At 38.1% G+C, this 24,258-nt stretch overlaps 1 protein-coding gene across 3 annotated transcripts in view; it reads left to right on the forward strand.

Moving 5' to 3' along the window:
* The first annotated feature begins 6,466 nt into the window (after nucleotides 1-6,466).
* BCAR3 (BCAR3 adaptor protein, NSP family member) overlaps nucleotides 6,467-24,258 on the forward strand; it is a 53,549-nt gene continuing 35,757 nt past the window's right edge. The window contains exons 1-2 of one of the 3 annotated variants that reach the window (XM_051625568.1): nucleotides 6,467-6,576; nucleotides 13,708-14,035. In XM_051625568.1, coding sequence (XP_051481528.1) covers nucleotides 13,716-14,035 — 320 coding nt within the window. In that variant the 5' untranslated portion in view covers nucleotides 6,467-6,576; nucleotides 13,708-13,715. The other 2 variants (XM_051625569.1, XM_051625571.1) reach the window with 2 other exon arrangements.

A 24,258-nucleotide genomic window follows, 5' to 3' on the forward strand; every position in this document is an offset into this window, starting at 1 on the left:
AAGTATTCATGATGTAGTTTTCTGTACGTCTTTGGTTGAGTTATTAATAGAAAGATAGAAAGAAAGCTAAGTGACAGGTTTTTTTCTGAGGTGTACTAAGAGCTGGAACTTTGTTTTTTCCAGTATCTTCTTTTCCTGAGCTGAATTCTGATTAATAGCATTTGATGGCTTAATGTGATTTCATTAACATGTTAGAGTGTTTTACTTTGAGACGCTAACGGTATAAAGAATCTTTCCTTTTTTGTTTTGTACAAGTTTTCTCATACAAAGAGACTGTAGTTCTAATAGGATATGTATTTAGATCTTTTCTCATTTTATTTGACATACAAAGAAGGCCAGCCTTAGTATATTTAAATAAAATATAAGCATTGACATAATTTATTGTGGGAGAATATAAAAATATTATGCAAAACCTAAACTAGAATAAATGTAATTAATATTCCAAAACTTCCTGCTTGTGCTGGGGAAAAGAGATTTTCCTTTAAATTCTTAAATTATTATTTTTCCTATGTTGTATTTCTTGCCCTCCTGCAGTAGTAGAAAATTAAAGATGAAGTTGTTTCTCACAGTGTGAGGCTTCTCCTTATTGTTTATTCTATAGAAGACCAAAGATACATGCTATTAAGAAGCGAGATGAGCAAGCAGTACAGATCCTTGATATGCTTGTGGCAATACAGACAAGTTAATCTTCAAAGTGTAAAATAACTGGGGGACTCCCTCATGTTTTTATTAGATGGCTAAAATAATTATCATAAAGCCATAAGTGATTTTGCCTTGTTGAACCCAAATATCTTGCCTTTGTCATGCTCAGATAAAGCCCTTTTACTAATTCTGGGGTTTTTTTCCTTCTCTTTGAAACATTACAAACACAACCGGAGTGCTTTGGAGCACTGGTATGTAGTGTCAATCTGGCAGATTCCAGACTAGTGTTAAAGTATTCTGGTAGCTTTGCCAATAGATGAAGAGGAGGCTGCTTTGAACACTTTCATCTGCATAATAGAGGTTGGAATTGCTACCTGTGTGGTCTATTTTGCTCTTGCTGATACAAGGAGTTGAAGATTTTTGCCCTTGCTGTTTGAGTAGGTCAGAAATGTAGATGCTCTTACAAAGTTGTAAACATACACTTCTGATGTACCATTTCATCTGTTGAAAGTCCCAATCCATTTATTGCAGCTTTCTGTTTATCTTTGTCTATACATCAATTATGTTCTAAATTAAAAACTCCCCAACATCTGTCATGTGCAAAGAGAGGCTGTTAATTCTCTTGTATTTGAGACTTTTTACAGGAACATGGAAAAACAGAAGTTTACAGGAAAATCTTAGATCCATAGTAACAGTTCTTCTACTGCTAAAAGCAAAGAGAGGAGAATAGACCTCCTGTTAAAAAGGAACCCAGAAAACCTTCTCCAGCTTCTTTCTGATATTTTCTTCCAGTTTGATATGTTGATTACCAAAACTATTCAACAAAAGAAAACTTGTTTTAGTGCAGTTTTATCCATATATTTCAAACTTCTGAAACAGGTCTGTCTAAACTATGCCTGCACAAGTTGTTTTTGATTTTTTAAATACCAAATTGAAGGCAGGGGTGGAGGTGGGAGGAACACATCATGTTACTGTCACATAATATTGTTTTTTGTCAATGATGATACTCAGTTTTCTTGTATTATATCTGACAAAGGCTGTACTTAGGGTTTTTTTTGTTCTAGCAGTGGCTGATACTAGCTGACTCAAAACACATGGAATTCTGTAGCTCTGAGAACTTCTGATAGCTACAATGAAAATTTTTGTTCCAAATCTTTCCAAAGGTTTTAGTTTCTTTCTGATTTAAGACTTACAGTAGTGAGCTGCAGATTAGGAGTTCAACAGTAAACCAGTTCCTACTGGAAAATAATTTTTTTCAGAACAAAAGTTTTTAGCCAGTAGTAAATGAACATTAGGCATCTGGTATTTAATGTATCCAGTTTGTACTCTTCTATGTCTGCAAAAATGAAATGTGCTGTAGCCAGAAACTCCAGCAAGCTAGAGTGTGTTCATTCTCCAGTTTGTCACTGAATGAGCTAAGATTTATACAACTCCTCAGCTCTCCTGCTTTACTACAGCATTATTTCCAGGATGATCAGCTATGGAACATTTCAGTTTGCAAACTTTTCTGAGGCTAGGGATCTCAAGGCTTTTTGACTGACTCATAATAGATAACTCTTCGGGAGTTTCTGAAAGATCTCATGTCTCCAGACCTAAAATAGACCAAATAGCAAGAATGGAAGTTGGTAGCTTTATTCTGGAGGTTTAGGTAGCTGCTGCCTAAACTTGTCCATTTCAGTTGGCAGCTGGAGGGGATCTGAAAAAGCACAGTTGCCACAGCTCATAGTTTTCAAACAAAATATTTTCAGATTTCAAGTACTGGAGCATTTTTCACTTTGTATTGTCATTCTGATTTGGCCTGATGTGTTTCCAATTAATTTGAAAATTACCCTCAAATAAACTTGATTTTCTAGCCAATGGTTAGGCTGATCATTATGTTTTCTATGTGATATCTGTGGGAGTTGAGAGAATGTACCATTTTGTTTGTTTGGGTCCTTTATCTTCTAAGACAAGTCTACAGTAGAAACTTGCTTTGACTTTTTGTTTATCAGGAAATCTACAAGAACTGCTGTGTGAGCAATCCATGAATACCACGTCCTTATCTTGTGTAGTTACTTCTGCATTTTTGTCATTGCAGCTGCACAGCAGTGCTTTTAGGGTAGATGTATTTTGTCCTGGTTATTTTAGGAAGATTGGAATTATAATGCTTAACATCAAACCAAAAAGTTGCAATGAGTCCTCTTGTTTTGTCCCATCACCTCTTTTTGGTACCATAAGACAGGCACATTTTGAAACTGGTCTCTCAAGAAGTGGCAGGTACCAAATTCTTGGCACACTTAGGGCATGCAAGTGACAGCATTGCAGGTCTTGGGACCTATGTCCCAGTTGCTGTTCCTCCTCAATGAGCTGTTCAGATGGCTGCTTGTATAGGTGTCTTTGCACTCACTGGAAAGATGCACCTGTACACCCTTCAGAAAGCAGAAGGGTGACCACCGAAGGTCACAGCTGTGTGTGATGTGGAGCCAGTGATGACCAGCACATTGCTCGTTTCTTAGCCTCCCCTTGGCTGATGTTACAATTGGATGGTGCTTCACCACTGGTTTTTCTGTGGCAAGGTGATATACAAACAGCATGATGCTGTATAGATAACAGATGGTTAAGGGGTATGGCAGGCCAAGATGGAATACTGATGGGGAGGGCTTCACAGAGGTGCTGTGCTTGTTTCAGGACATTGGTGCTTCCAGACTTTATCCTACATCTTAGTAAACCCATTTCCAAAGTGGATCACAAGTATGGAAACAGCAAAAGTTTTGCATCGAGGAATCTAACCTAGCTAATTCAAAGTAATTCTCAACTAATGTAGCAAGTGTGGGCAGTTCTGCAAATTCTTCATTCTTGCTGATTGCAGGCCAATTCTCTGTAACAGCTTTGCATCAAGTATGCACAAGGGTGGGTTGTACAAATTGTCACATGTGAAGACAAAGACCAATATTCAATCTCATCTAAAGACAGAATAAAACTCCTAGGAAGAGGATGTGATGACTCATGCAAGAGTAATCACAGTTCATGCAGGGCTTCCCAGCTACCAGTCCCATCACCCAGTCATGTTACTAAGGAAATTGCTTCTCCTTTTGGAGGTCTTATTCACAAAATGTGACAATGAACCATGACATTACTTCCTATGCAATTACAGTGCCTTAAAATTTTCTGAGTTTTTAGAATTGGCCAATAGAAACCATCCCGTGTGCTAAGTAATCTGAGTTTTTGGCATGCTTTTAGGTGTTTCTTACCTGAGCTGTGGAATGTATGATTTACATAGAGAAGCAAGACATTTTCCTTTATGCAATGAGGAAAATAATAATGTGCACTTCTGAAGTATCTTCTGCTTGATAAGCTGATGAAGTACTGTACAGTCTTTTCTGTGAAAAATTTCTACCACTGACACATTACAAAAATATAAGTAAAGGCTATACAGGAAGTGAGTCAGAATATTGGAACTGAAAGCGTAATCCAGGTATATCAACTCCTCTTTTTGTATTCTCACCATAACTCAGTTTTTCTTGCATAGGATGTATTAGTGAGGCATTTTGGTGTCTGAGATGGGATCACAGTCTGTTACTTTTTTGTTGTTGTTCCTTTCCATCCTCTTCTCTCTCCCCCAGGTATATTTTTGAGAAAGATTGTGCCTGAAGTATGGGAAGTCTACATAGATTATTACTTGGGGCAGTGAAATTCTGAAATCTGTCTCTGTGCCTGAAGCAGTTTTGGTACCTCTCTTGTCCTCAATACTTACCTGGTTTTCCACAACTGGCAATGACAAACGCAGAATGCCATCAGCTATTGAGGATTTGCTAGCTTTTCTAGCTCATCAGTAGCTCTAATGTCATTGCATTTGAGGAAAAACTTAATTGACAAAAGATTGGTGTGAGTTTTTGTTGTGTGTTTAGGCCTCATTTTATCTGAAATTGGTTTGAATTTTGATCTTAACTAAAAGATTCTGTTCAGTGTCAGTATGATGTTTTAATTCTGTAATCTGAAGGGAGACAGTTATGTAAGTGTAGAAGTCTGTGTCCAACAGCATGCCACAAGTGGTGACTTATGTCCTGGCACCAGTGTTCCTTTGGGAAATTGTTGTCTTTCACATTTACCTCAACTTTTCTGTTTTGAATGTTGTTCTTGTGAAAGGTGTGTAGCAATACCAAGAGTTACAATGATTTCCTGCTCATGCCTGCTTTAAGGAACCAAGTGCAGTTATTGGGGAAGAGGAGCACCAGTCAGAAATGCCACTGTGAACTTTCTTTATGTCAGTATATTAGATAAATTTAATTTTCTAATCTTCTGTCTCCTTCCGTAATTGCATATTTGAATGCTCTCTGCCTTTATTTTTTTCTCTTCTGTTTTATGCTAAACTTTATCTTACTTGGGCTTTCTTAATGCAAATGTTCTACTCATATCTACGAAAATTCCCAGACTTTTCGAAAAACTTTTCTACTTCTCCAAAATACATGACAGCTAACAAATCTTGTCTTGATGAACTAAATGTTTCTTAAGGTCTAGCTACGCTTCAAAGGAAGGTCCAGTGCTCCTTCTGTCTTGAATTGCCTCATTTAAAAAAATAAAAATTAAAAAAATAATAATAAAAAAATCCATGTGAGATATTTTAGCTCATATTGCAAAATCCAGTGTTCTGGACAAATGCATAAAAATCCAAACTGCAGAGAGATGGCTGTCCTGGTTCTACCTGGTACTCAAGAGATGTCACCATGCGGAATTTTAATGCTGCTGTTGTTACTGGATGTAGCATAACTTGTTTGGAGTGAGAATACCACAGTTTAATTTATTTTTGATGATTGGTTCGATAATACATAGACATCCTGGAAGATGAATAATCTGCACCTTAATGACATTATTTAGTTGAGAACCACAACTTTAGCAACATCATGTGGTCAGGCTCTGAAGTAGATACAACAGAGGGAGCTTTTTAAAGCTAGTCCAGGTACAAGTGGAGAAAGAGGGAAAAGGATTGAACATTACAGTGAAATGAAAATAGTGCATGAAGAGGATCTCCCAAAACCGAAGAACCATACCACTAGTAGAGATCAAATATTGAGTGTCAAAATCAATAAAAGTGGTTAGGCAGAGAAATATTTGCCTCTGGAAAGCTAATGCCAATGGGGATAGCTGTGCAGAGGTCTGCGGAGCGTTACTGTATGGATTCTGACAAGAGGGAGACAACAGTGTTACCAAAATTGCTTTAGAATTACTGCAGCAAAACCAGAGAAATGTTGGCCAGGCAGCCTGAAAGACTGAGCCAACAGGAAAGAGACAAACACAATGTTAAAGAAAAAATCTATCTAGACAGTGCTTTAAAAATCAACTGAGCGTGCCTTGATTTCTATTTAAGCAAAGCCCTATGGCTGAGTCAGTGCTACAGCTGAAGGTGCCTGAGGTAGTTTGTTGAAAACGAATGTTCTATCTATAATTATCTGGTTGTTTTAAAGGGCATGTTTTACAAAAGGAGGTTAACTAGCTATCATTCTGTCCGTGACTCTAGCTCCTTTACAGCTATTTAACTGTTTTAGAAAATGCGTTTTATACCACCTACCTGTTGCACAGATAATTTCATGTAACGTGGTGGGATGAGGGGAAAGGCTGCGTAGTATGTAATAGACCCGGAGTCGTCCGTGAACAGGGTAGATTTAGGAAACTGTGGTGCTAGTTTGGGAGGCGAAATTGTGGAAGTAAAATTCTTAAATCCATGGAAAAGGGCACCGAGAGGTCACTGCATGTGAAGGGCTTGCGTGTCGGAGCTTCGGCGAGACTCAGCCTGAGCCGCCCGCAGAGGGTGTGGTTGCAGAGCCGTAAATCAGGGCTGGAGCTCTGCCGCTCACAGCGCCTGCGGCCGCCGCGCTGCCTGAGCTGCTGCACGCAGCGCAGGGCTGCGGGGGCCGGCCCGGCGCCACCTCCCGCGCCCGCTGCTGCCGCGCTCCCCAGGTGAGTGGCGCCCGGGAGTCGGCCTCGTTTGCTGGGGGGTGAGGACGGGAGAGTCGCAGACCCGGGTCCGCACTTCGACGGCCTGAACCAGTGAGCGATAAGGCTCTCTTACAAGGCTCCGGTTGAGTCACCCGTAGTTAACTTATCGCCAGCTGCTCTTCTCCAGGGCAGGCTGGTGCAAGTGCACGCCGCCGGCTCCTACCGCGGCACGGCCATACCTTGGGCTCTCCCGAGAACGTCCCAGTTGGGTCACTGGAAGCTCTCCGGAGCGCTGGCGTGGTGGGGCCGCCCTCCGGCTGCCCGCTCCTCCCGATCCCACCGGTCGAGGTGCTTCCACAGCCCCGGGGGATTTGGACGGAACTCAGTGCCGGGAGATCGCTTGGCCGGGACAAAATCTCCAACTAATCTCCAGAAAGCCTGGAAAGAAGGAGCAGTGATCAGACTGGTAACTTTGGGGACACCGTTGTCTTCTCGGGCAGAGAATGAAAAGCTGGTTTTGTGTGTGAGCGTCTCCCTGGGCTGCCACCTCTATCGGAGCAGGGCGAGCCCTCACCCTGGCGGTGGTTGACTTGCGGACTGCTAGAAATTCCAGACCTGGGGCAGTAACTACTGAGACTGTTGATCCGATGCTTAGCTTATGGATCCCATGGAAATCTGTTAAATATTCTCTAAGGATGAAACACTGGGTACTCGAGATACCGAGATACTTCACGGAGTAGAGAGAAAGGAACTGCTGTGTTCTTTTTTTTTTTTTTTTGTCAGTTAGAATGTAGTGTATATAAAAGCTCTTTTTTTCCTCAACATTTTTAATTTTCGTAAGTCAGTTGATAGTTCAAAGTAATTAAATGCATACTTACTGCTGCAAAGATTTTTTAAATACTTCATTTTCAGTTAGTGGGTTGTTTGGTGGTTTTTTTCCGTAACAGCGTGGGAACAGAGAAGCAGGCGAAATAATAAATTGCTTCCTATAATAGAGGAGGAACAAAAGCTTGTCTTTTGAAGCATTAGCTGACAAAATGCTTGAATTTGACTGTAACCTTGGTGAAGTCCTTTATTTCTGCCAACAAAATAGGGAGAGAATGTTTCTTTCAAGTCAGGGCTTCGCACAGTTCCGGATTACTGAGCTAACTGATTGGGCACTTAAGTTTCTGAGATAATTTCATACTATAGGCCAAATGAGGAGGTCTCTACTTATTATTGAGTCCTCTTCAATGATCGCGTTTTCATGGCATTTTTATAGATATAAAGGCATTCTACATATGTAAACTGGCTGAGAATTGTGGGGTTTATCTATTTCTCTCATCTCAAAACAGAAATTTTGAAGATCACTTATCCTGGCCTGTGTGCTTTCTGTTGCCTGAGAGTAACAGTTAAAAATAATGTCTTAACTAGATTGTCAGATTACAGTTCAAAGATATATGGGGGAATGAAATGGCATATATAAGGAGAGAGAAAGAGAGGACAAACATTTTGATAGCACTGCAAGACCCTTTGCAAGCACTGACCTGACTGTAATCTTGTGGGGAGGTTTTGATGTTTGACAGACTCATGTTTTTTCTGATAGTAGCTTGAAGCCTTTGAACTGTTGTGTATGCTTTATCTATTTCTCCTTATCATAACGTGCTGTAGGTTCTTGAACTTTAATATTCTTCTCAAAGTCCTGTGAACTGTTTGCTATAGCAGCAATTGCATTAGTTTATCTTGTATGTTTGGTGTTGTTTGTTGTTTTTTTTTTTAAAGCAGAAAATACGGATTGTAGAAGGCTGTTTCTAAGCCATTTTGGGAGCCAGAAGCCTGGCTTTTTTGTTATACTAATGAAGACAACTGTGTTGCATCTAGGGAGACAATTAACATGCAATCTACCTTGAATTTATAGAGGATACAATTGTAAGTCTATTTCTTCCTGTGATAGGTTAACTTTAGTTAACTTTTCAGTCATGCTTTTTCTGTTTCCCAAACTTGTTCTCTTACTACACAAAAAATAAATCCAAAGAAACTGACCATTTTCTTTTGTCCTGAACTTGACTTTCCTCACCATTAAGGTTGATCACTTTCATTCTTTCCTGGGTGCATCTGTATAATTTATGCAAATATGCCAAGTAATTTAGCAGAGAGGAGAGTAATATATCTCCCACTCATAATTTATTGTTAATAGTTTTGAGGGAGGAAGGGCAGGTGAGTGGGAGGAGGTTGTGAGGAGATTTGCTGTGTCAAAAGTAAGTAGGGCTTTCCCAAAAGTTGACTCCATCTTCTAAAGACTTGAGAACCTAAGGCAGTTGTTCTTCAGTTGATGTATTAAACCATATTCAAGCCTCTTACCTTCATAGCATATATAATTATAAAGACATGGTAAGACTTTGAGTAAAGCATTTAACCATTGGCAGTGTGATAATAACAGGTATAGACTTCAGAAAGTTTGATCCAACAGGGAGAATCAACCAGACTGCAGGTCAGTGAGACTTTGAGAGAAGTGTGGATCTTTTAATGTCCAAAACTGGGTTAGATATAACTCAGAGTTTTGAGATAGCTTGAGAGACTACTTTTCTATTTCATTTTATGAGGGTTTCATTAGTATCAGCATGTATAGCCTTGGACTGTTTGTTATGCCATTCATTAATTTCTGATGGCAAACTGATTTCCGTCCTCCAATTGAAACAAAAAAATAGCAGCTGTTGCCGCTAGTTGTGTTATGTTGTGGTATGGAACAGGCATGCATTCTTATATCTATATCAGGTTCAATGAACCATCAGAACATTTTCTCAGACTGTGTGAGAAGTTTTTATGAAGACAAACTGAGCCAGAAAGTTTGTGTCCCAAAGCCAAGAAGGCAAGAGTAGAATGATATTTTCTATATTATTTTGGGGAAGTAAAGGTTATTTATTTCATTGGACATGCACTTCTTTTTGTTCTGAGCAATGATGTGGTGAGATGCACACCCCACTGGTGTGTATGGTGCATGTTTCATCTTGCCCATCAGATAGGTATTTTACTCTGTCCAATTTCATATTTTTCATAAATGCCATCATGATTTTAAAGACTTCTTTATTTGTGTTCTGTCACCATCATTTGTAACAAAAAAACAGGACATCATTATTTAATTACCTGCAAATCTTTCATGTCCTCCAATTCTCTGGATTCACAGCCTGTCTCCTGCCAGTTCTACTCCTGTATACCTTCCCAAATTACAGACTGAAGAGAGAGAAATGCCACTGGGTATAAAATACAAATTAATCTAGCATTGTTAACATTATATTGGCATGAGTCGATGTTGTTTACATGTAGTCAGAGGAAACTTGTATAACTTCCAAAGTGCTCTGTTTAGTTAGATGTTGCATTTTGACAAATGGGAATATGTACAATTACATTTCAGTTCCTTTTGGGCTATCATTCTGTTGTAATGTCTGCCATTTCCATTGTTGATTTCATGATGGCAGATGTTGAAAGCCCACTGTCTCTTAGGGAGTAAAATCTTCAGGATTTCTTTATCTAGTAAAGTCAAACATTCTTTGAATCATATGCTAAAGTATTTGAGACATTCCAGATTTTTCTGAAAGAGGGTTCTTTCTTGCAGTGTTTACATTCAATACGAGAAAAATGTATGGATCATTTGGCAGGACTTTTGTTACTGTTGTAATAGTTGTAGTTTTTGTTTTATGTTTATTAAAAGATACACAGTACAGCAGCAAATAGGCAAGCATATGAATTTAAAGGTAGCAGTTAGCAGACCTGTTCTTTTGTGGTTTTTGTTTTGGTTTTTTTTGAGGAGTTTTGCAGGGAGGTTTGCAACATTCTTTGCAAAGTTCTTGAATGTGGGTATTTCTTACTAACTTTGAGACTCAGCTCCTCAAAACAAAACTCAGGTATGAATTTGATTATTAGATATTGAATTGGTAAATCATGGGATGTTACTGAGAGTGACATAAAAGATGCAATGATTAGGACATAACTGAGGGAGTTTGATTTTCTTTATTAAGAAGGGCTTATTAGGAGGGGGAATTAAGCGGAAAACACTGTACTTCAGAGAGTCATAAATTATTTGTTGAGAATTCTCACACTGTTGAATTGATAACCTTCTGGATTGCTGTAAAAATTATCCTGTGATTTGGTTATGAGAGGGAATTCTCAGCTTTCTTTATGGATTCTCAAAAATGAAGAGGTTGACAGGTTTATTGTAAGCCTGTTATAGACTCATCTGGCATCTACTAAACCAAAGCTTTTTTTTGTTTGTTTTATTTATACCTGCTTGGTGTTAATACCCATTTGTGAGAAATGTCATGTGTTACATTTTGGCATAATGGTAGTCTTACAGGAAAGCCTAAGGAAAATATCTCTGACTGGATAACCTGCACTGAAATAGTCAGAATTCAGAGACTGTGTTTTTCATAAACCAAAGAGACAGTACAATTATTATGTAGAGAATCTCAGCAGCCTTCAAAGAGAGTAGTATGCTTGTGCAATATAAGCAAGCTACCCTCCAGTCTTTCAGACTCTGTAAATGGTGCTTGTTGCTTTACTACAGTAGACACATAAAACTAAGTTTCAAAATGAATGTGTGAATTCTAAGAAGTTTCAAGTTTTTTCCTCCCTATTGTTTGAGGTGATTTTTCTCATCCCTCTTTAATAGTAAAGCTAAATTTAGTGGAAACAAGCTCTGTCAGTTTGCTGTAGCTAAAGGAGGTCATAGCTTTGTGATAAGCATTTGCATTTTAGAGCTTCCTATCTCTGGACCAGTTGTTTTGCTTAGAACAGTTGTGTTGCAAAACTTACTTTACAGCACTTTTTTTATTTTGAAAATAATTGTGATATTTTTAATGCTAGCCAGCAGAAACTGTGTCCTCAAACAACATGATAAATGTGAGATATTATCTAATATTTCACATCAAGGGTCCATATGGTATTTTATGTAAGATTCTTTTGTGAGAGTGTGGTTTGTTTCTTTAGGATTTCAGATTCTGTTTGGACCTGTGTAACTAAAAATACAGAATTACAGAATTGTTTTAGTTGGAAGGGACCTTAAAGATGATTTAGTTCCAACCCCCCTGCATGGGCAGGGACACCTTCCACTAGATCAGTTTGCTCCAAGCTCCATCCAACCTTGTATTGAATGCTTCCAGGGATGTGGTTTCCACAACTTCCCTGAGCAACCTGTTCCAGTGTCTCACCACTCTGACGCTAAAGAATTTCCTCCTAATGTCTAACATAATCTCTCCTTTTCCATTTATGATCCATTACCCCTTTTCCTCTCACTACAAGCCCTTGTAAAAAGTCCCTCCCCAGCTTTCCTGTAGGCCACTTCAGGTATTGGAAGGCCACTATAAGGTCCCCCAGGAGCCTTCTCTTCTCCAGGCTGAACAGCCCCAACTCGCTCAGCCTGTCCTCATAGGAGAGGTGCTCCAGCCCTCCGATCATCTTTGTGGTCCTTCTCTGGACTTTCTCCATGAGTTCCATGTCATTCTTGTGTTGGGGGCTCTATAATTGGACACAGTACTCCAGGTGTCATTTATTAATAATTTGACTCTTTTCTACTCTCTCCAACAAGAAACCTGACTGACGTCGAACAGATTCTCTCTGGGCAAAGATGTTATTTCCAGAGGCTTTTCTTCATAGCTGTGCTCAGACAGAGCCTTGGAAAATTGAATATCTTTTTTTTCAAAAAATCAAAATATTATTGGTGATGCATAGTAATTAGTATTTATTGTAGGAACTTCAATAAGGGAGAAGTGGGAACATACTTGTTGTTGAAGCCTGGAAACCTTATCCAGCCTGGGAATCTCTGCAATGCACCTGACAGGAAATAACAAAATGCCTTCTTAAATTTGAGATCGTTTTTAGTGTTACTGTAAAACTGAGCTTGTTATAGAAACCTCTGAGTAGAAGTAACAGTAGCTTCAGTGCAGCAATGCTTTGATAGTACCTGTGATGGTGATGTTGGAGAAGGAAGCAGGCAGACTATAGAGTCAGCTCTATTTTCTTTGCAACACCTGTGCATTCCCCAAAACCAGAGGAATTCTTGTGCCACTGTAAGCAGCTAACTTCCTGGCTGCTGAGCCTTCAGGATGCTACACTTATTTTTCAGCGTGAAACTTGACCAAGATCAGAAGAGATTCTCTCTTGCTGTAACTGCTACTTCCAAAAGCGCTTCTGGTCTCTGATTTCATGGTTTCTACTGCTCCTGTGGCTTTTCCAGTTTTTATAGGAGGCACCTGGTTGACTAACACTTAGGTTAAATAATGTGAGACTGGTTGATCTTTAGGTCTGTGTATATTCCATAGAGTGGCTTTTGCAGGCTAATGTAACTGGATAGGGGAAGGCAGCCTGTCTTCTGTAGTATAACACTATAAAGTGAGCACAAGGCAGCATTTTTTTAGGAGAACAGCAATCTGCCAATGTGCCTGAAGTGTTTGTCTCATTCAGTTTTTTGCTCACAATAACAGAAAAACCTGTACTGTACAGCAGGCTATAACTGATTGTACAAGAGACTGACAGCTATGCAAATCCCTAATGTCAACAGTGAGTTGAGCCAACATGCGAAGAGGAGAATTCCAGTAATTTGCTCCTACTCTTATCTCTTGGGTAGAGCCCTTTAGTTTACAGCCTGTTAGAAATATGTGAGCAGTTCCCTGCTGGATTTATTACTTGAGCAAGACTCCTCAGAAATTGGTTCATTCCTCACAGTGTGCCAGCTACTGGATTTAGAAACATATTCTTCCGAAACACGCTATAGAACATCCTTTATTTATTTATTTTTTAGTCAAAATGTTCTTAAAACTCTGCTTTTTTTGTTAGTGATTCTAAGTTGATGTCTCAGTCTTTAGAGAATATGAAGGAGCAAAAAAAGAGGAAATTAAGGATAAAAATGGAGAATCACTCAAGGCCTGCTCTTGCATGGGTGTCTAGATCAGTTCTTTTTTTGTTGTGACCTTTCACATGTATGAAAGTTAATATACTCAGGTACTTGAAGTGCAGTTGGGAGCAACGTGACTGGATTATAATACAGGCCACATTCTGAGATATCTGACTGCCGCAAAGCAAAAGTTCAGTTCTAGATGCCTTTGTTGTGTCATTTAACTTCCATTAAAGTGAGGACTTTGGCAGATGTGCTATGATAAATTTTGTTTGGTTTTTTTTCAGAACCAAAAATGATAGCTGCAGGAAAATTTTCAAGTCTTCCCAGAAATGGCCCAGTGAACCACCAGTTCTCATTAGCTTCTTCCATGGACCTGTTGACCACTAAACCTTCACCAACTGACCAACGCTCAAACTCCCTTCAAGACATCTCTATCCATGGTACTCTCCCCAGGAAGAAGAAGGGGACAATTCCCATTAGGTCTTGTGATATGTTTAGCCACATGGGAACATTGCCATACACCAGAACGCACCGGCAGCAGCCACCTTTTGTACAGGATGTTATAGAAGAGTATCCTCTGCAAAACGGGAAGAGCAACAAACTCCATGCCAGGTAACTTATAAACCCTTAATTTACGTATGTTTGTTGTATAGGAATTACTGTGTATTTTTCTAGACCTTTAAATGTCCAGTTATAGGGGCAGCTGTTTATTATAACTGTGGATGCTGTCAGAGGTTGATTATTCTTTATAGTTCTCAAATGTAGGTCTTGGTGGAAGAAGCCAAACAAAAAACAGTGCAAAACATGGGCAGAGTGGGGAAGGAGAGGAGTGAATCTGATGCATAGCTTTGAGGAATCCTGAGGATTCCTACCTTTTTTTTTTACTTACTTGATTAGTTTAAGTTTAAAAATATTATTTCTTTTGCAATAAGTCAATATATAGACTGTTAAATATTTATACCTGTTTAAAATGTCCTTCTATGCCTCTCTTTCTGTGGGATCTAGTTGGAATTTTTAGTCTTTCTTTTGAGATCTGTGTAGTTTTTAAAAAAATAAATCTTAAGGACTAGGTCTTGCCTCTGAATGCATAAAAACTATGGCATTGCATGTGCTATTTCCATGGAGGAAATATTTAGAAGTCACTACATTGCTTTCAAATGACCCTTTGCATTGTTTGAACAGAGCAGTTTTAACCAGGAAGTCAAACTGTTCAAACTTGGTTTTGATTTGGATTCAGCGCTTACACAGAGCACAGAGGAAAAGGAGAGGAATATGCCAGCTCCTCCAACCCAGAGCTATATTTGAGCTGTTTTTCTTGAAGACTCAGTGGAGCCCATTTTATACTGAGCTAATGGCAATTTATCCCTGTTCATTTTTCTTGCAGGACTTCCTGGTTATAATATCAATTACTCATGAGAAAGACTTCGACACTCATAACTAGTATTTCTTTGGGGAATCTGTTATCATTGTTGATATTTCATGGCTTACAAAAAAGTAAATAATTTTGTAAATTAATTTTGTAAATGTCCATTTTTTTGTTCACATTGAGGTCTATAAACTGGGAAAAAGTTCCAGCTAACCCAAGAAAAATGCAGTGTAATGCACATAAAGGCACAAAGATGTGTGTGTTAGGTTGCTTGTGTGACAGTTTGAGAAAAGATAAACAAATGCTTCAGTATTAGGATTTATAGTTTTGCTGTGTCCAAGACTAAGATTTCTTGTTCTGAAATCTTGTGAGGGAAGGACAGTTCTAATTCTGTGGGGTTGTCTGTGTAGATTGTTTGTTTTTTGTGTGCGTTTTGCTTGCGGCACATAGGATCGAGCTTTTTTCTCACTTGAAAATAAGTCTTTCTTCTCTATACCCCATTCACTTTGAAAGAAGGGGCTCAGTGTGTTTAGTATTCCTCTGTCACTGATCTCGGAGATGTACCTGCTTACACAAACTGATTTTCTACATAATTTGCTTCTTTAACTTGCATACTTTTAGAGAATATAACCAGCCATAAAATGAAAATTGTGGGTATACACTGAGGTTTTATCTTACATCTTCCTTTTCAAGAGCAGTTACCAAACATGATTTGCAAGAGATGTTTTCTTTTCTTGAAGGACCAAGGCCTCCACGTTAAATATACTTGTAAAAACATTTGACGTTTGATCCATGGGTTATCTTAGTTTAATTAGTTTTGTTTTATATTATGATGCCTTTATTTAAAGTAAAAATTGCTCAGATGAATATCTGTGCTAGAACCGAGAGTCTTTTTTTCTGACCTGTCTTGTGGCTGTCATCAGGAAACCAAGAATTTCCAAGCATTTTAAATTATTTTTCCATTTAATAATGTGTTATTAAATTATTAGTTATAATTTAATTATTAAAGTTTCAATCTTGTGTGGATGAAGAAGCAAGTCAGTTTGCTCTTCTTACTGAGCCAAAGAGTACTGCCTACATTTGCTTTATCAAATGCTTCATTTCACGATGCTGATACTCATGGCTTTGTGCAATTAGTGTCTCTTTCAGGGAAGCAGAATCATTCAAGTTTTTCTCTTCTAATGTTTGGGAAGGATGAGTGGTTCTTCCCTCACCCCCAAATATCCTTCAGATAAGCAAGTCCTAAAAGCAATACAGAACTAGCACTATCACAGTATGTTTGAATGTAGTAACAAAGGGAGCTGTCAAAGACCATTTTTGACATTCTGCGCCATTCTCTTGGGTTCTGGGGTTAACATAGTTGTTGTCTTTGTGGGTCTAGTACTGGCTCTGATGGCAATACTGAAATGTTTCCTAAGTGTAGAGATGCAAAGAATTGCAAGGGTTATTATGATAGAATGGAGCAAAGGTTTTTGCAGAGAATCTTTTGCAAATATTCCAAAGCAAAAGTAGATTCCAATATTGGTGCTGTGCTCTCTGTTTCATGAAGCAGTGGGATTGCAAGAGGTAGCAGAACAAGTAATTGCTTCTGGCACCTGCAAGCTTTACTCTTCTGTGTTCCTAAATTTCCTAATTGAAAACTGTAACAAACAGTTTAATGAAAACTAACAAGAGTCTGATTCCAAAAGAAATGCTTCTCATGTAAGTTTTATGTTTTGTTTGAATTTCAGTAGGGCTCTATATATACTGTTCATTATTTGTAATCCAGTCCACATACCAGGGAAAAAAGAAGAAAGAGGACTGTAAGACACATATTGAAGGCTTCTTCTCCAGTTGGGGTTTTGAATAGAAATTAGTGCTTTTAGAAGATACACAAAAACCCATGGTCATGGGTGCTGCTGCGTATATTATTTAGTACTTAGTATAGAATAAACATAATCAAGGACTTTTTTCAAGGTTATGTTAGTTGTGGTGCTTCTTCTTCTGTGAATTTTCTGACTTAAATGTTGAACCTCATGGCAGTCTTCCTCTTCGTAAGTTGTCATGGAGGAAGTAATTCCCTCTGCTGCCTCTAGCCACTTATTTTTGACACTGTAAGAAAGAAATGTGGTTTTGATATGGCACTGTCAAACAGGTCATTAGTTCCAAAGTTGTTTAGTGAGCAGAGAAATAATGCAAGTGACGTGTGATAGTTTCAACATTGTGTTCTTATGGAATCAGGCTGGTAAAGATGTGATCATCATAGTCAGTGAATGAAGAAGATGAATGAAGAATGATGAAGAAAAGAAAAATCTGTTCCTTTCTCAGTACTGGTGATTTCTCTATTGCCTGCAAAGTCATAAGGAAGAAAACCCGTAACAAAACAAAACCAGCCTATATTCCTGTTGAAACAAACAGGCTTTGCAACAACGTTAAATTCAGATTAATAATAGCTCTGATGTGAAATTGTTGACTGTTAAGATTTCAGAAATAGGATCCAAATTTGCACCAAGTTGTTTTTTTTTTCTTCATTGTGCTTACAAACTTCAGGATGGATAATCTGGCACAGTAGTAAAATCAAAGCTAGATTCCATGTCTTATGAATAATGTTGTTAATTTCTTATGTAGTTTTTAGAGTAACATGCCTGTTTTAAAGCTCTTGCTATTTTATGTGTGTCTGACTCAGACTTTTTAATAAAGATATTTGACTGTTAAAGTATGTATATGAGAAATCTAGCTGACATTAGTTTACATGGCTGTTTCCCTTTATACCGGATATTTGTCGATATATGCTGGTTTACTTCCTCTTTACTAGTTGTTTTTCCAGTAAGAATTTAATCTGTTCACACTTGGAAAGACAATTTTTTGTTAAAATTCCGTTCTTTGTCTATACTAACATTTCAAAAATAGTCACTGATAAACAGGTTGTACTGTTGAAACTGGCTTGGAATCAAAATACTTTCTACATTTCTCTAAATTGTGTATAATGCCCTGAATGCTTTGTTGTGTCACTTATTCATGAGAGTTTCTGACCTACCAGGTACTCAGAATTAGATTTCTCTTCCCCCCCATTTTTAAAACTTTACTGTCTACTGTCTTTACTTTAACTGTGTGTGTGTGTGTATATATATATATATATATAACATAGAGTTCCAACTACAGAACTATAATTTTAATCTTTTAATCTTTTTTCTAAAAAAGAAAGATTTAATTGGAGGAGGGGGAGACAGGCTGTGATTAGCTTGATTTTTTCACTGAGGCAATGGGCAAACCAGTAGCTCTAAATGTCTTTCAGTACTCGCTGAATGCTGTTGCAAAAGATGAAAATGTGGCAAATAACTTGTAAACTAAAATGTATTGTATAGATTATCTCTAAGTATCTCCATATAGATACTAAGAGTATACTTCATTTCTGCAGTTTGGAAAGTAGGCTTGGTATGTCCAACTGCATATTTGGCTAGACTTCAGACTTTGAGTACTAGTCAGCAGACTGTTTTTCTCTCATTTTTCTATGTCAGCATTTTTACCCATTATTTCAGATAAAGTGCTGTCATCTAGCAATGGACTTTTTATTGCTGCAGCAGAGAGTTATTCTACAGTAGATTAGTTTATCTGGTCATTTAGGATGTTCTGTACTCTTCAATATTTCTGATCTTCAAGGTTCTGTGTGTTTAGCTGAGCCAGACTTGCATAGTTGTCTCATATATAACTTTTCAGGAAAAAAAAAAATGCTCAATTTTAAACTTGGTTAATACTATTGATATTAATAGAGTAACTTCAGCATAAAGTTAAGAAGATTCACTATTCTCTGCAGGACCTTGTCCTTGGAGGGCGGTACATTTGGAAGATAGCAGAACCTTGAGGTATATAGCCATTAATGGCTGGATTTTGAGTTATTCTTTCCTTTTGCTGTTACTACCACAATAGATGAGACCTGCTGAAGTCCTTGAATTCACGGTTGATTTATAAGTGAAAAGAGCTAGCAAGGCAGTACTTAGTGAGGAGTACACTATTCAGGGATTTGCTTCTTCCTTGTCAGAATTTGCAGCCTGTTTTGCTTCTGCAGATGTTGCAAATTCTGTTTTGAGTTCTGTGTGGTGGGTCCCATATTTAGATGGTGTTTACTTTGTTATTTGCTGGCTAAATTTAGTTGAATATGTGTTACTTGTTGACATACTGTGTGTGCACTTCGAGCATATAGTTAGGTGCACTTTGAAAACGAAAATAAAAATAAAATTTTATTAAGTTAAAATTTGAATATGCCAAGTAAAATACATATTTTACATGTTTCCCATGTGGTGAAAAGTAAATAATACTGTTTGTTTGGTTTATAGAATGCAGAGTAGTTCTTCAGATATGAAAATATTTGCAAAATTTACAGGAAGAAAGTCAATACCTTTGGTTCCCTTTAAATTTTTAGGGTAAGGTGGGGAGGAATTTTTTGTATAACCACTGAACTTCTAAAGTAAAAACGGTTATGCCTTTGGTGTAATGCCTGAAACTTCCTCTTTAGGCAGAGGACACTGCTTTTTTTCCTTTGGACAGAGGACATTAGAACAGGCTGTCCGGGGAAGTAGTCAAGTCATCATCCCTGGAGGTATTTAAAAGATGTGTGGGTGTGGTATGTAGGCACGTGGTTTACTGGTGGACTTGACACTGTGCTAGCTTAATGTTTGGACTTGATGATCACAGAATCACTTAGGTTGGAAAAGACCTTCAAGATCATCGAGTCTAACCATTAACCCTACTCTACCAAGTCCAGCACTGAGCCATATTCCCAAGCACCACATCTAGATGACTTTTAAACATATCCAGATGATCTTAAAGGTCTCTTCCAACCAAAATGATTCTGTGATAGTATGTAATGGGAAGTTTATTGAATTACTCTTTCCATCACACCTGAAATGCTCTGCTGTTTCCTGGTCTCTTCTGTAAAGATTCTGGAGAGCTCTATTCATTTCTATCAAGTACTGTATTGCTTCCTCAGTGTGCCTCCTGTCCACATGTGACTTTTCCTTTCCACCCATTTTGTACTTTAAATAAAGATCCCCACTTTACGTGGCTACTGTAGGGCATAACAACAGTATGTTGGTCCCTGTGGCTAATAACCAGCAATCCTGCAGATTGATGTGAAAGTTACTGTTTTCACTCCCTGAATGAAGACATGTAGAAAGCACATAGCAAAACCACAATTTTAAAATACCTTTTTGCTCGTCTGCACTTCAGGTGCTTACTTAGAGTAAAAACTTTTCTTAATCAGGGCAGCAATCATTTTAGAGGCCTTCTTTTTAAAAACATGACAAATCAGAAGAGATCATTACAATATTGTACTAGGACGACTGACTTTCTAATTTTAGATTGTGATAGAATATTTCTGCATCAGAAGTTTTACCAACTTTATATGTGCTGCCAGCCACCAGTTAATCTGTCACCTTCTGGGTGAAACCACTGTTGGCAGTGGTACTTCTTTCAGCAATAAATGTTTGTTAGTAAAAGCTATATAGCATTGGAATTTTCTCCCATGCTACAGTTTGATATGTGTTCTTATGATCAGTTGTGAGATACCTGCTGGCCTCTGGAAGTATCACAGAAGCTACAGTCAGTTCTTCACAACTCCTCTTCTACCATAACCTTGCTTTCCTCCTTAATACCTTAGCACTGCTTTGTTGCACTTCACAGTTTGTTCTTCTTAAAGGTATTTTCAGTCTTTCTGTTCTGTTGCTGAAAAAAATGGTAGAGCCAGTGTGAGTCTTTTGGGAATGTGCATAATAACTTTGCAAAGCTAAATTATTTTTGAATACTTAGAAATCCATGGAGCTAGCTTCTGAATAACTACAGCAACTAAAGCACTGATTGTAAAGAGTTGCCAGCTGAAGATATAAGTTGATAGATGACAGCATATATATAGAAAAATTTGTAGAAACAGTGACTGTTTTGGATAAGCAGTGGTCTTGTTGCCCAGCCACTGCTTTCACATAGTTGTAGCAGTCTTGGGAACAGAAGGTTTAAGAAAGGATTTGAAGAACAGAGTTTTGGCTTTGGGGCTCCTAAATGTTAAGGAAAATAAAGGGAAAAGAATAGAGGTGCCTTAGCTTTTGAACAGGTTGTAGGGACCGGAACCGTATGTGGTGGAGAAGCAGAAATTTCTTTGGAAATGATAGAAAAAAATGGGGTATAATCTCTTCTGTGATAGGTAGAGCAAGTGGGGGGGGAAGCAGAAGATTGAAGTGGTAAAAGTAAATGGCCCTAACATTGTCTCTGCAAGGACATTCTGAACAAATATGAATGAGTTGAGATGTCATTTAATTCAGGGAAAAGCACGTTGTATATTTTATTGATTTTTAGTTACTGTAGGGTCCCTGCTGTTCTTGTGTGAGCTGCAGGTCATTACGTAGTTAGTCATAGCAGTTTGCACTTACTTCCACTGGTGTTTGAATGACTCATGTGCATGGTGTTGTGCAGCTGTAGACAGAAGGGTGTAATGGCCTTAGGAATGTAGTAGGAGTGTGTGTGAAGCAGAAGCTGCTGGAGGATAAAATCACTAGGTCTTTTACTCTAGTTTACAGTACAAATAACATCAGCCTGCAGTACATATACTGAAACACAGTATGTCTAGCATGCTCAAACTTGCACCTTCATACTTAAGTAGTAGTGTATTTCTTAAATCTATGTAGGTGGAGAGATTTCAAAGACACAAACTGGAGAAGGCATTTGATCCCATTTGGTCTCTTTTAGCAGTTCCCTCTGTGTAAGCAGCCATGCAACAGCTTGATACATTTTCAGTTTCTCAGGCTTCCTTTGAGCCTGTCACTCTGATTTGGCATTGCTGCTGTTGGCATTGGTATTATCACAAAGGTGGTTCTTCTCAAGATCACTCTTTCCAGCTAGTAGAAAGAAGATGCTTTTGAAAACATCACCAACAAAGGCCACTTTAAAATAAATATAATTTCATACATCAAATACTGTCACTGTGTCCCTAATGTTTTTTCCACAAGTATGTTGTTAGAAGTGCAGCAAAAATCTGCTTCAGAGCCATTCAGCAGTTTTTGTCACTGTAAGAATACCTATGTGATAGCTGAATGATGGTGAGGATTTGGGCATCTTTGATAGCACTGTTGTGTCTATGCTTAAATTTTGTTAAAGTTATCACAACTAATTTATAGTTGTGACTATGTCCTTGAGGATACCAAAGGCCTTGAGAAGGCAAATGTTTAATACAGCTTAGTGTGTCAAGGTCTCTATGTTGCAGGATTCTTTACAGCAACAAAGATGAGAGGAGGTAATGTACAATTGTTAGTAGAAAGATTTTTTCATAGAATCAATGTGTAAAGGTGTTGAGAAGTGGAAGAACAGCATCCAATAACATCTGAATTCCATTCCCATTCTCATCTCAGCTTTAGCTGCATCTTGAAGGAGTCTACATATCATGAAATCCCTGCTTTCTGAGAAGTTAAGCTGGTTCTTTTAGTGTTCAAAGGTATCAGTGCTTGCTCACAGACAGTAACTTCCAACCAGTATGTCACCAAGTTCTTAATTGTTGCAACAGATTCTGTTTTGGGTGAATATGAGACAAGCGAAGGAGCAGCTCTACATTTTTTTGTCATCATCTTTTGTAGGATTGATGGAGTTCCATGCCTGACTTTCAAGCTCTTTTTTTCTTGGCAATATCAGTAAGAAACCTATACACTCAAAAAAACCTGTAATTGTAATATGAATCTTATAGCTGGAAAGGAAGTTGAGACGTTTGCCAAGAACTAGTAGAGAGAGATTAAAGGGTTGTATGTCTGCAAGTTCAGCCAGCAGAGAGGAAGGTAGTGTCAGATGTTAGTAGGGATCTTCTAGAAAGAATGTATTTCTGACTAGGACACCCTCAGAATGGTGAAGGTTGAGACTGTGATGACTAACTGCATTATTTTAGTGATTAATTATTACTAGCGGACTATTTATGCTGCTATGGTTTCCACATAGACCTTGTGCGTGTGAAGGAGGGCCAACAGAGGACTTACAGTTCTCAGGAGAATGGTGTAATTACTTGTATCAAGTCAGGCACTTTTTTCCTCCTCTTTATTTTATTTTAATTTTTTATTTAATTTTTTTTTCCACCCTATGAGGACAGAAATGCTGGAAAGGGATTTTGTTTTGTCATGAAAGATAGAGTCTGGGAGCAAAGTGAATACCCAGAATCCATGTGGGAGTGTGTTTGCATCTATTTCTTAAGTTCTTCTCTGTGACAGAATGAGTATGAAAAGAGCATGATGTCAATACTCTGTGTCCTTCTGCAGCCCTTGAGGTGTTCTGAAAAATTCTCTGTTCCAGATGATATCTTTCTGCTTTAAATGTGCTTTTTATCTGAATGGAAGTAGGGCTTATCTGATAATTAGGAGTCCAAAATGTGTAATAAAACCCAAGCTGTGAACCCACAGTTTACACAGTAACAGCTGACTTATGGGCAGGGTCTAATACACACATGTTGTAGCTAAACAGATGCAAATAAATTCTGCTGTGAAGTCAAACTTACTATGAAGATCAATATTTGCGTGCTTAATTACTTTGTTGAACTGATTAAGAATGGGATTGATTTTTTTTTTTCCCCAGTCAAATTGCAAAGTGTTGAGAAAAATAACTTCTTTCCTGTTTAGAAGCTTGCTTTTTCTTTTTCCTCTATGTTTCACCTCTGTTTTCTCTGGTATGCTTGTACATATCTTATGTGCATACAGTTACTAAACTGATCTTTCTTTGTTTATTGGCTAGGAAAAAGTTTCATATAGTCCAAATTCTGTTTCCATTGAATCTGGCAGCATTGTTACTGTTTTTTAAAAACTAAGCTGAAAATTGAACTTGACCCTTGATAAGTTTGGGGTAATGTGAAACAGTAACCCATGATACAGCCTGAGCAACTGAGCCCCATCATTTATGGGCAGGGGAAAGATGTGGGAGGGTTTTGTTTTGCCTCTGTATAGGTATTCTGGATGAAACACTGTTAGAGAAACAAACTAAAAACTTAATACAAATTTCAAATTACATTTGAAACAACAGAGGGAATTCTGTGATTCTGTGATTAAGAGACTGTTCTGGGTTGGTTCTTTCCAATGAAACCCAATTTCTATGTATCTGAAGCTGCTTATTAGGTTTCCAGTTTTGCATCATTGTAACAACTTCCATCAAACTGTTGCTAAATTTATGGGGCACATTTTGTCCATGTGGCCAACTTGATTGCTCTTGGAAGCTCCTGATCCCTCTGTGGATTTGCAGGTTTGTCCTTGTGACTGTTACATGTATGTATTGAAGACAGTACCATGCATGTCATCCCAGGTTCTGTAGAAAGCATCCAGTTGTGTTCTGCAAACTGTTAACTTGCTAGTTCTCAAACAAGAACAAGTATACAAAAAACCTTTGAAAATACATGTGTATTTCTGTCTATAGAAAGAGTTGTAATTGATCATAGGGCTTTTCACTTAGGATTCTGTGCTCTTTGCCATCTGTATATGTA

Source organism: Apus apus, chromosome 7, assembly GCF_020740795.1.
Source record: "Apus apus isolate bApuApu2 chromosome 7, bApuApu2.pri.cur, whole genome shotgun sequence".
NCBI classification, from domain to species: domain Eukaryota; kingdom Metazoa; phylum Chordata; class Aves; order Apodiformes; family Apodidae; genus Apus; species Apus apus.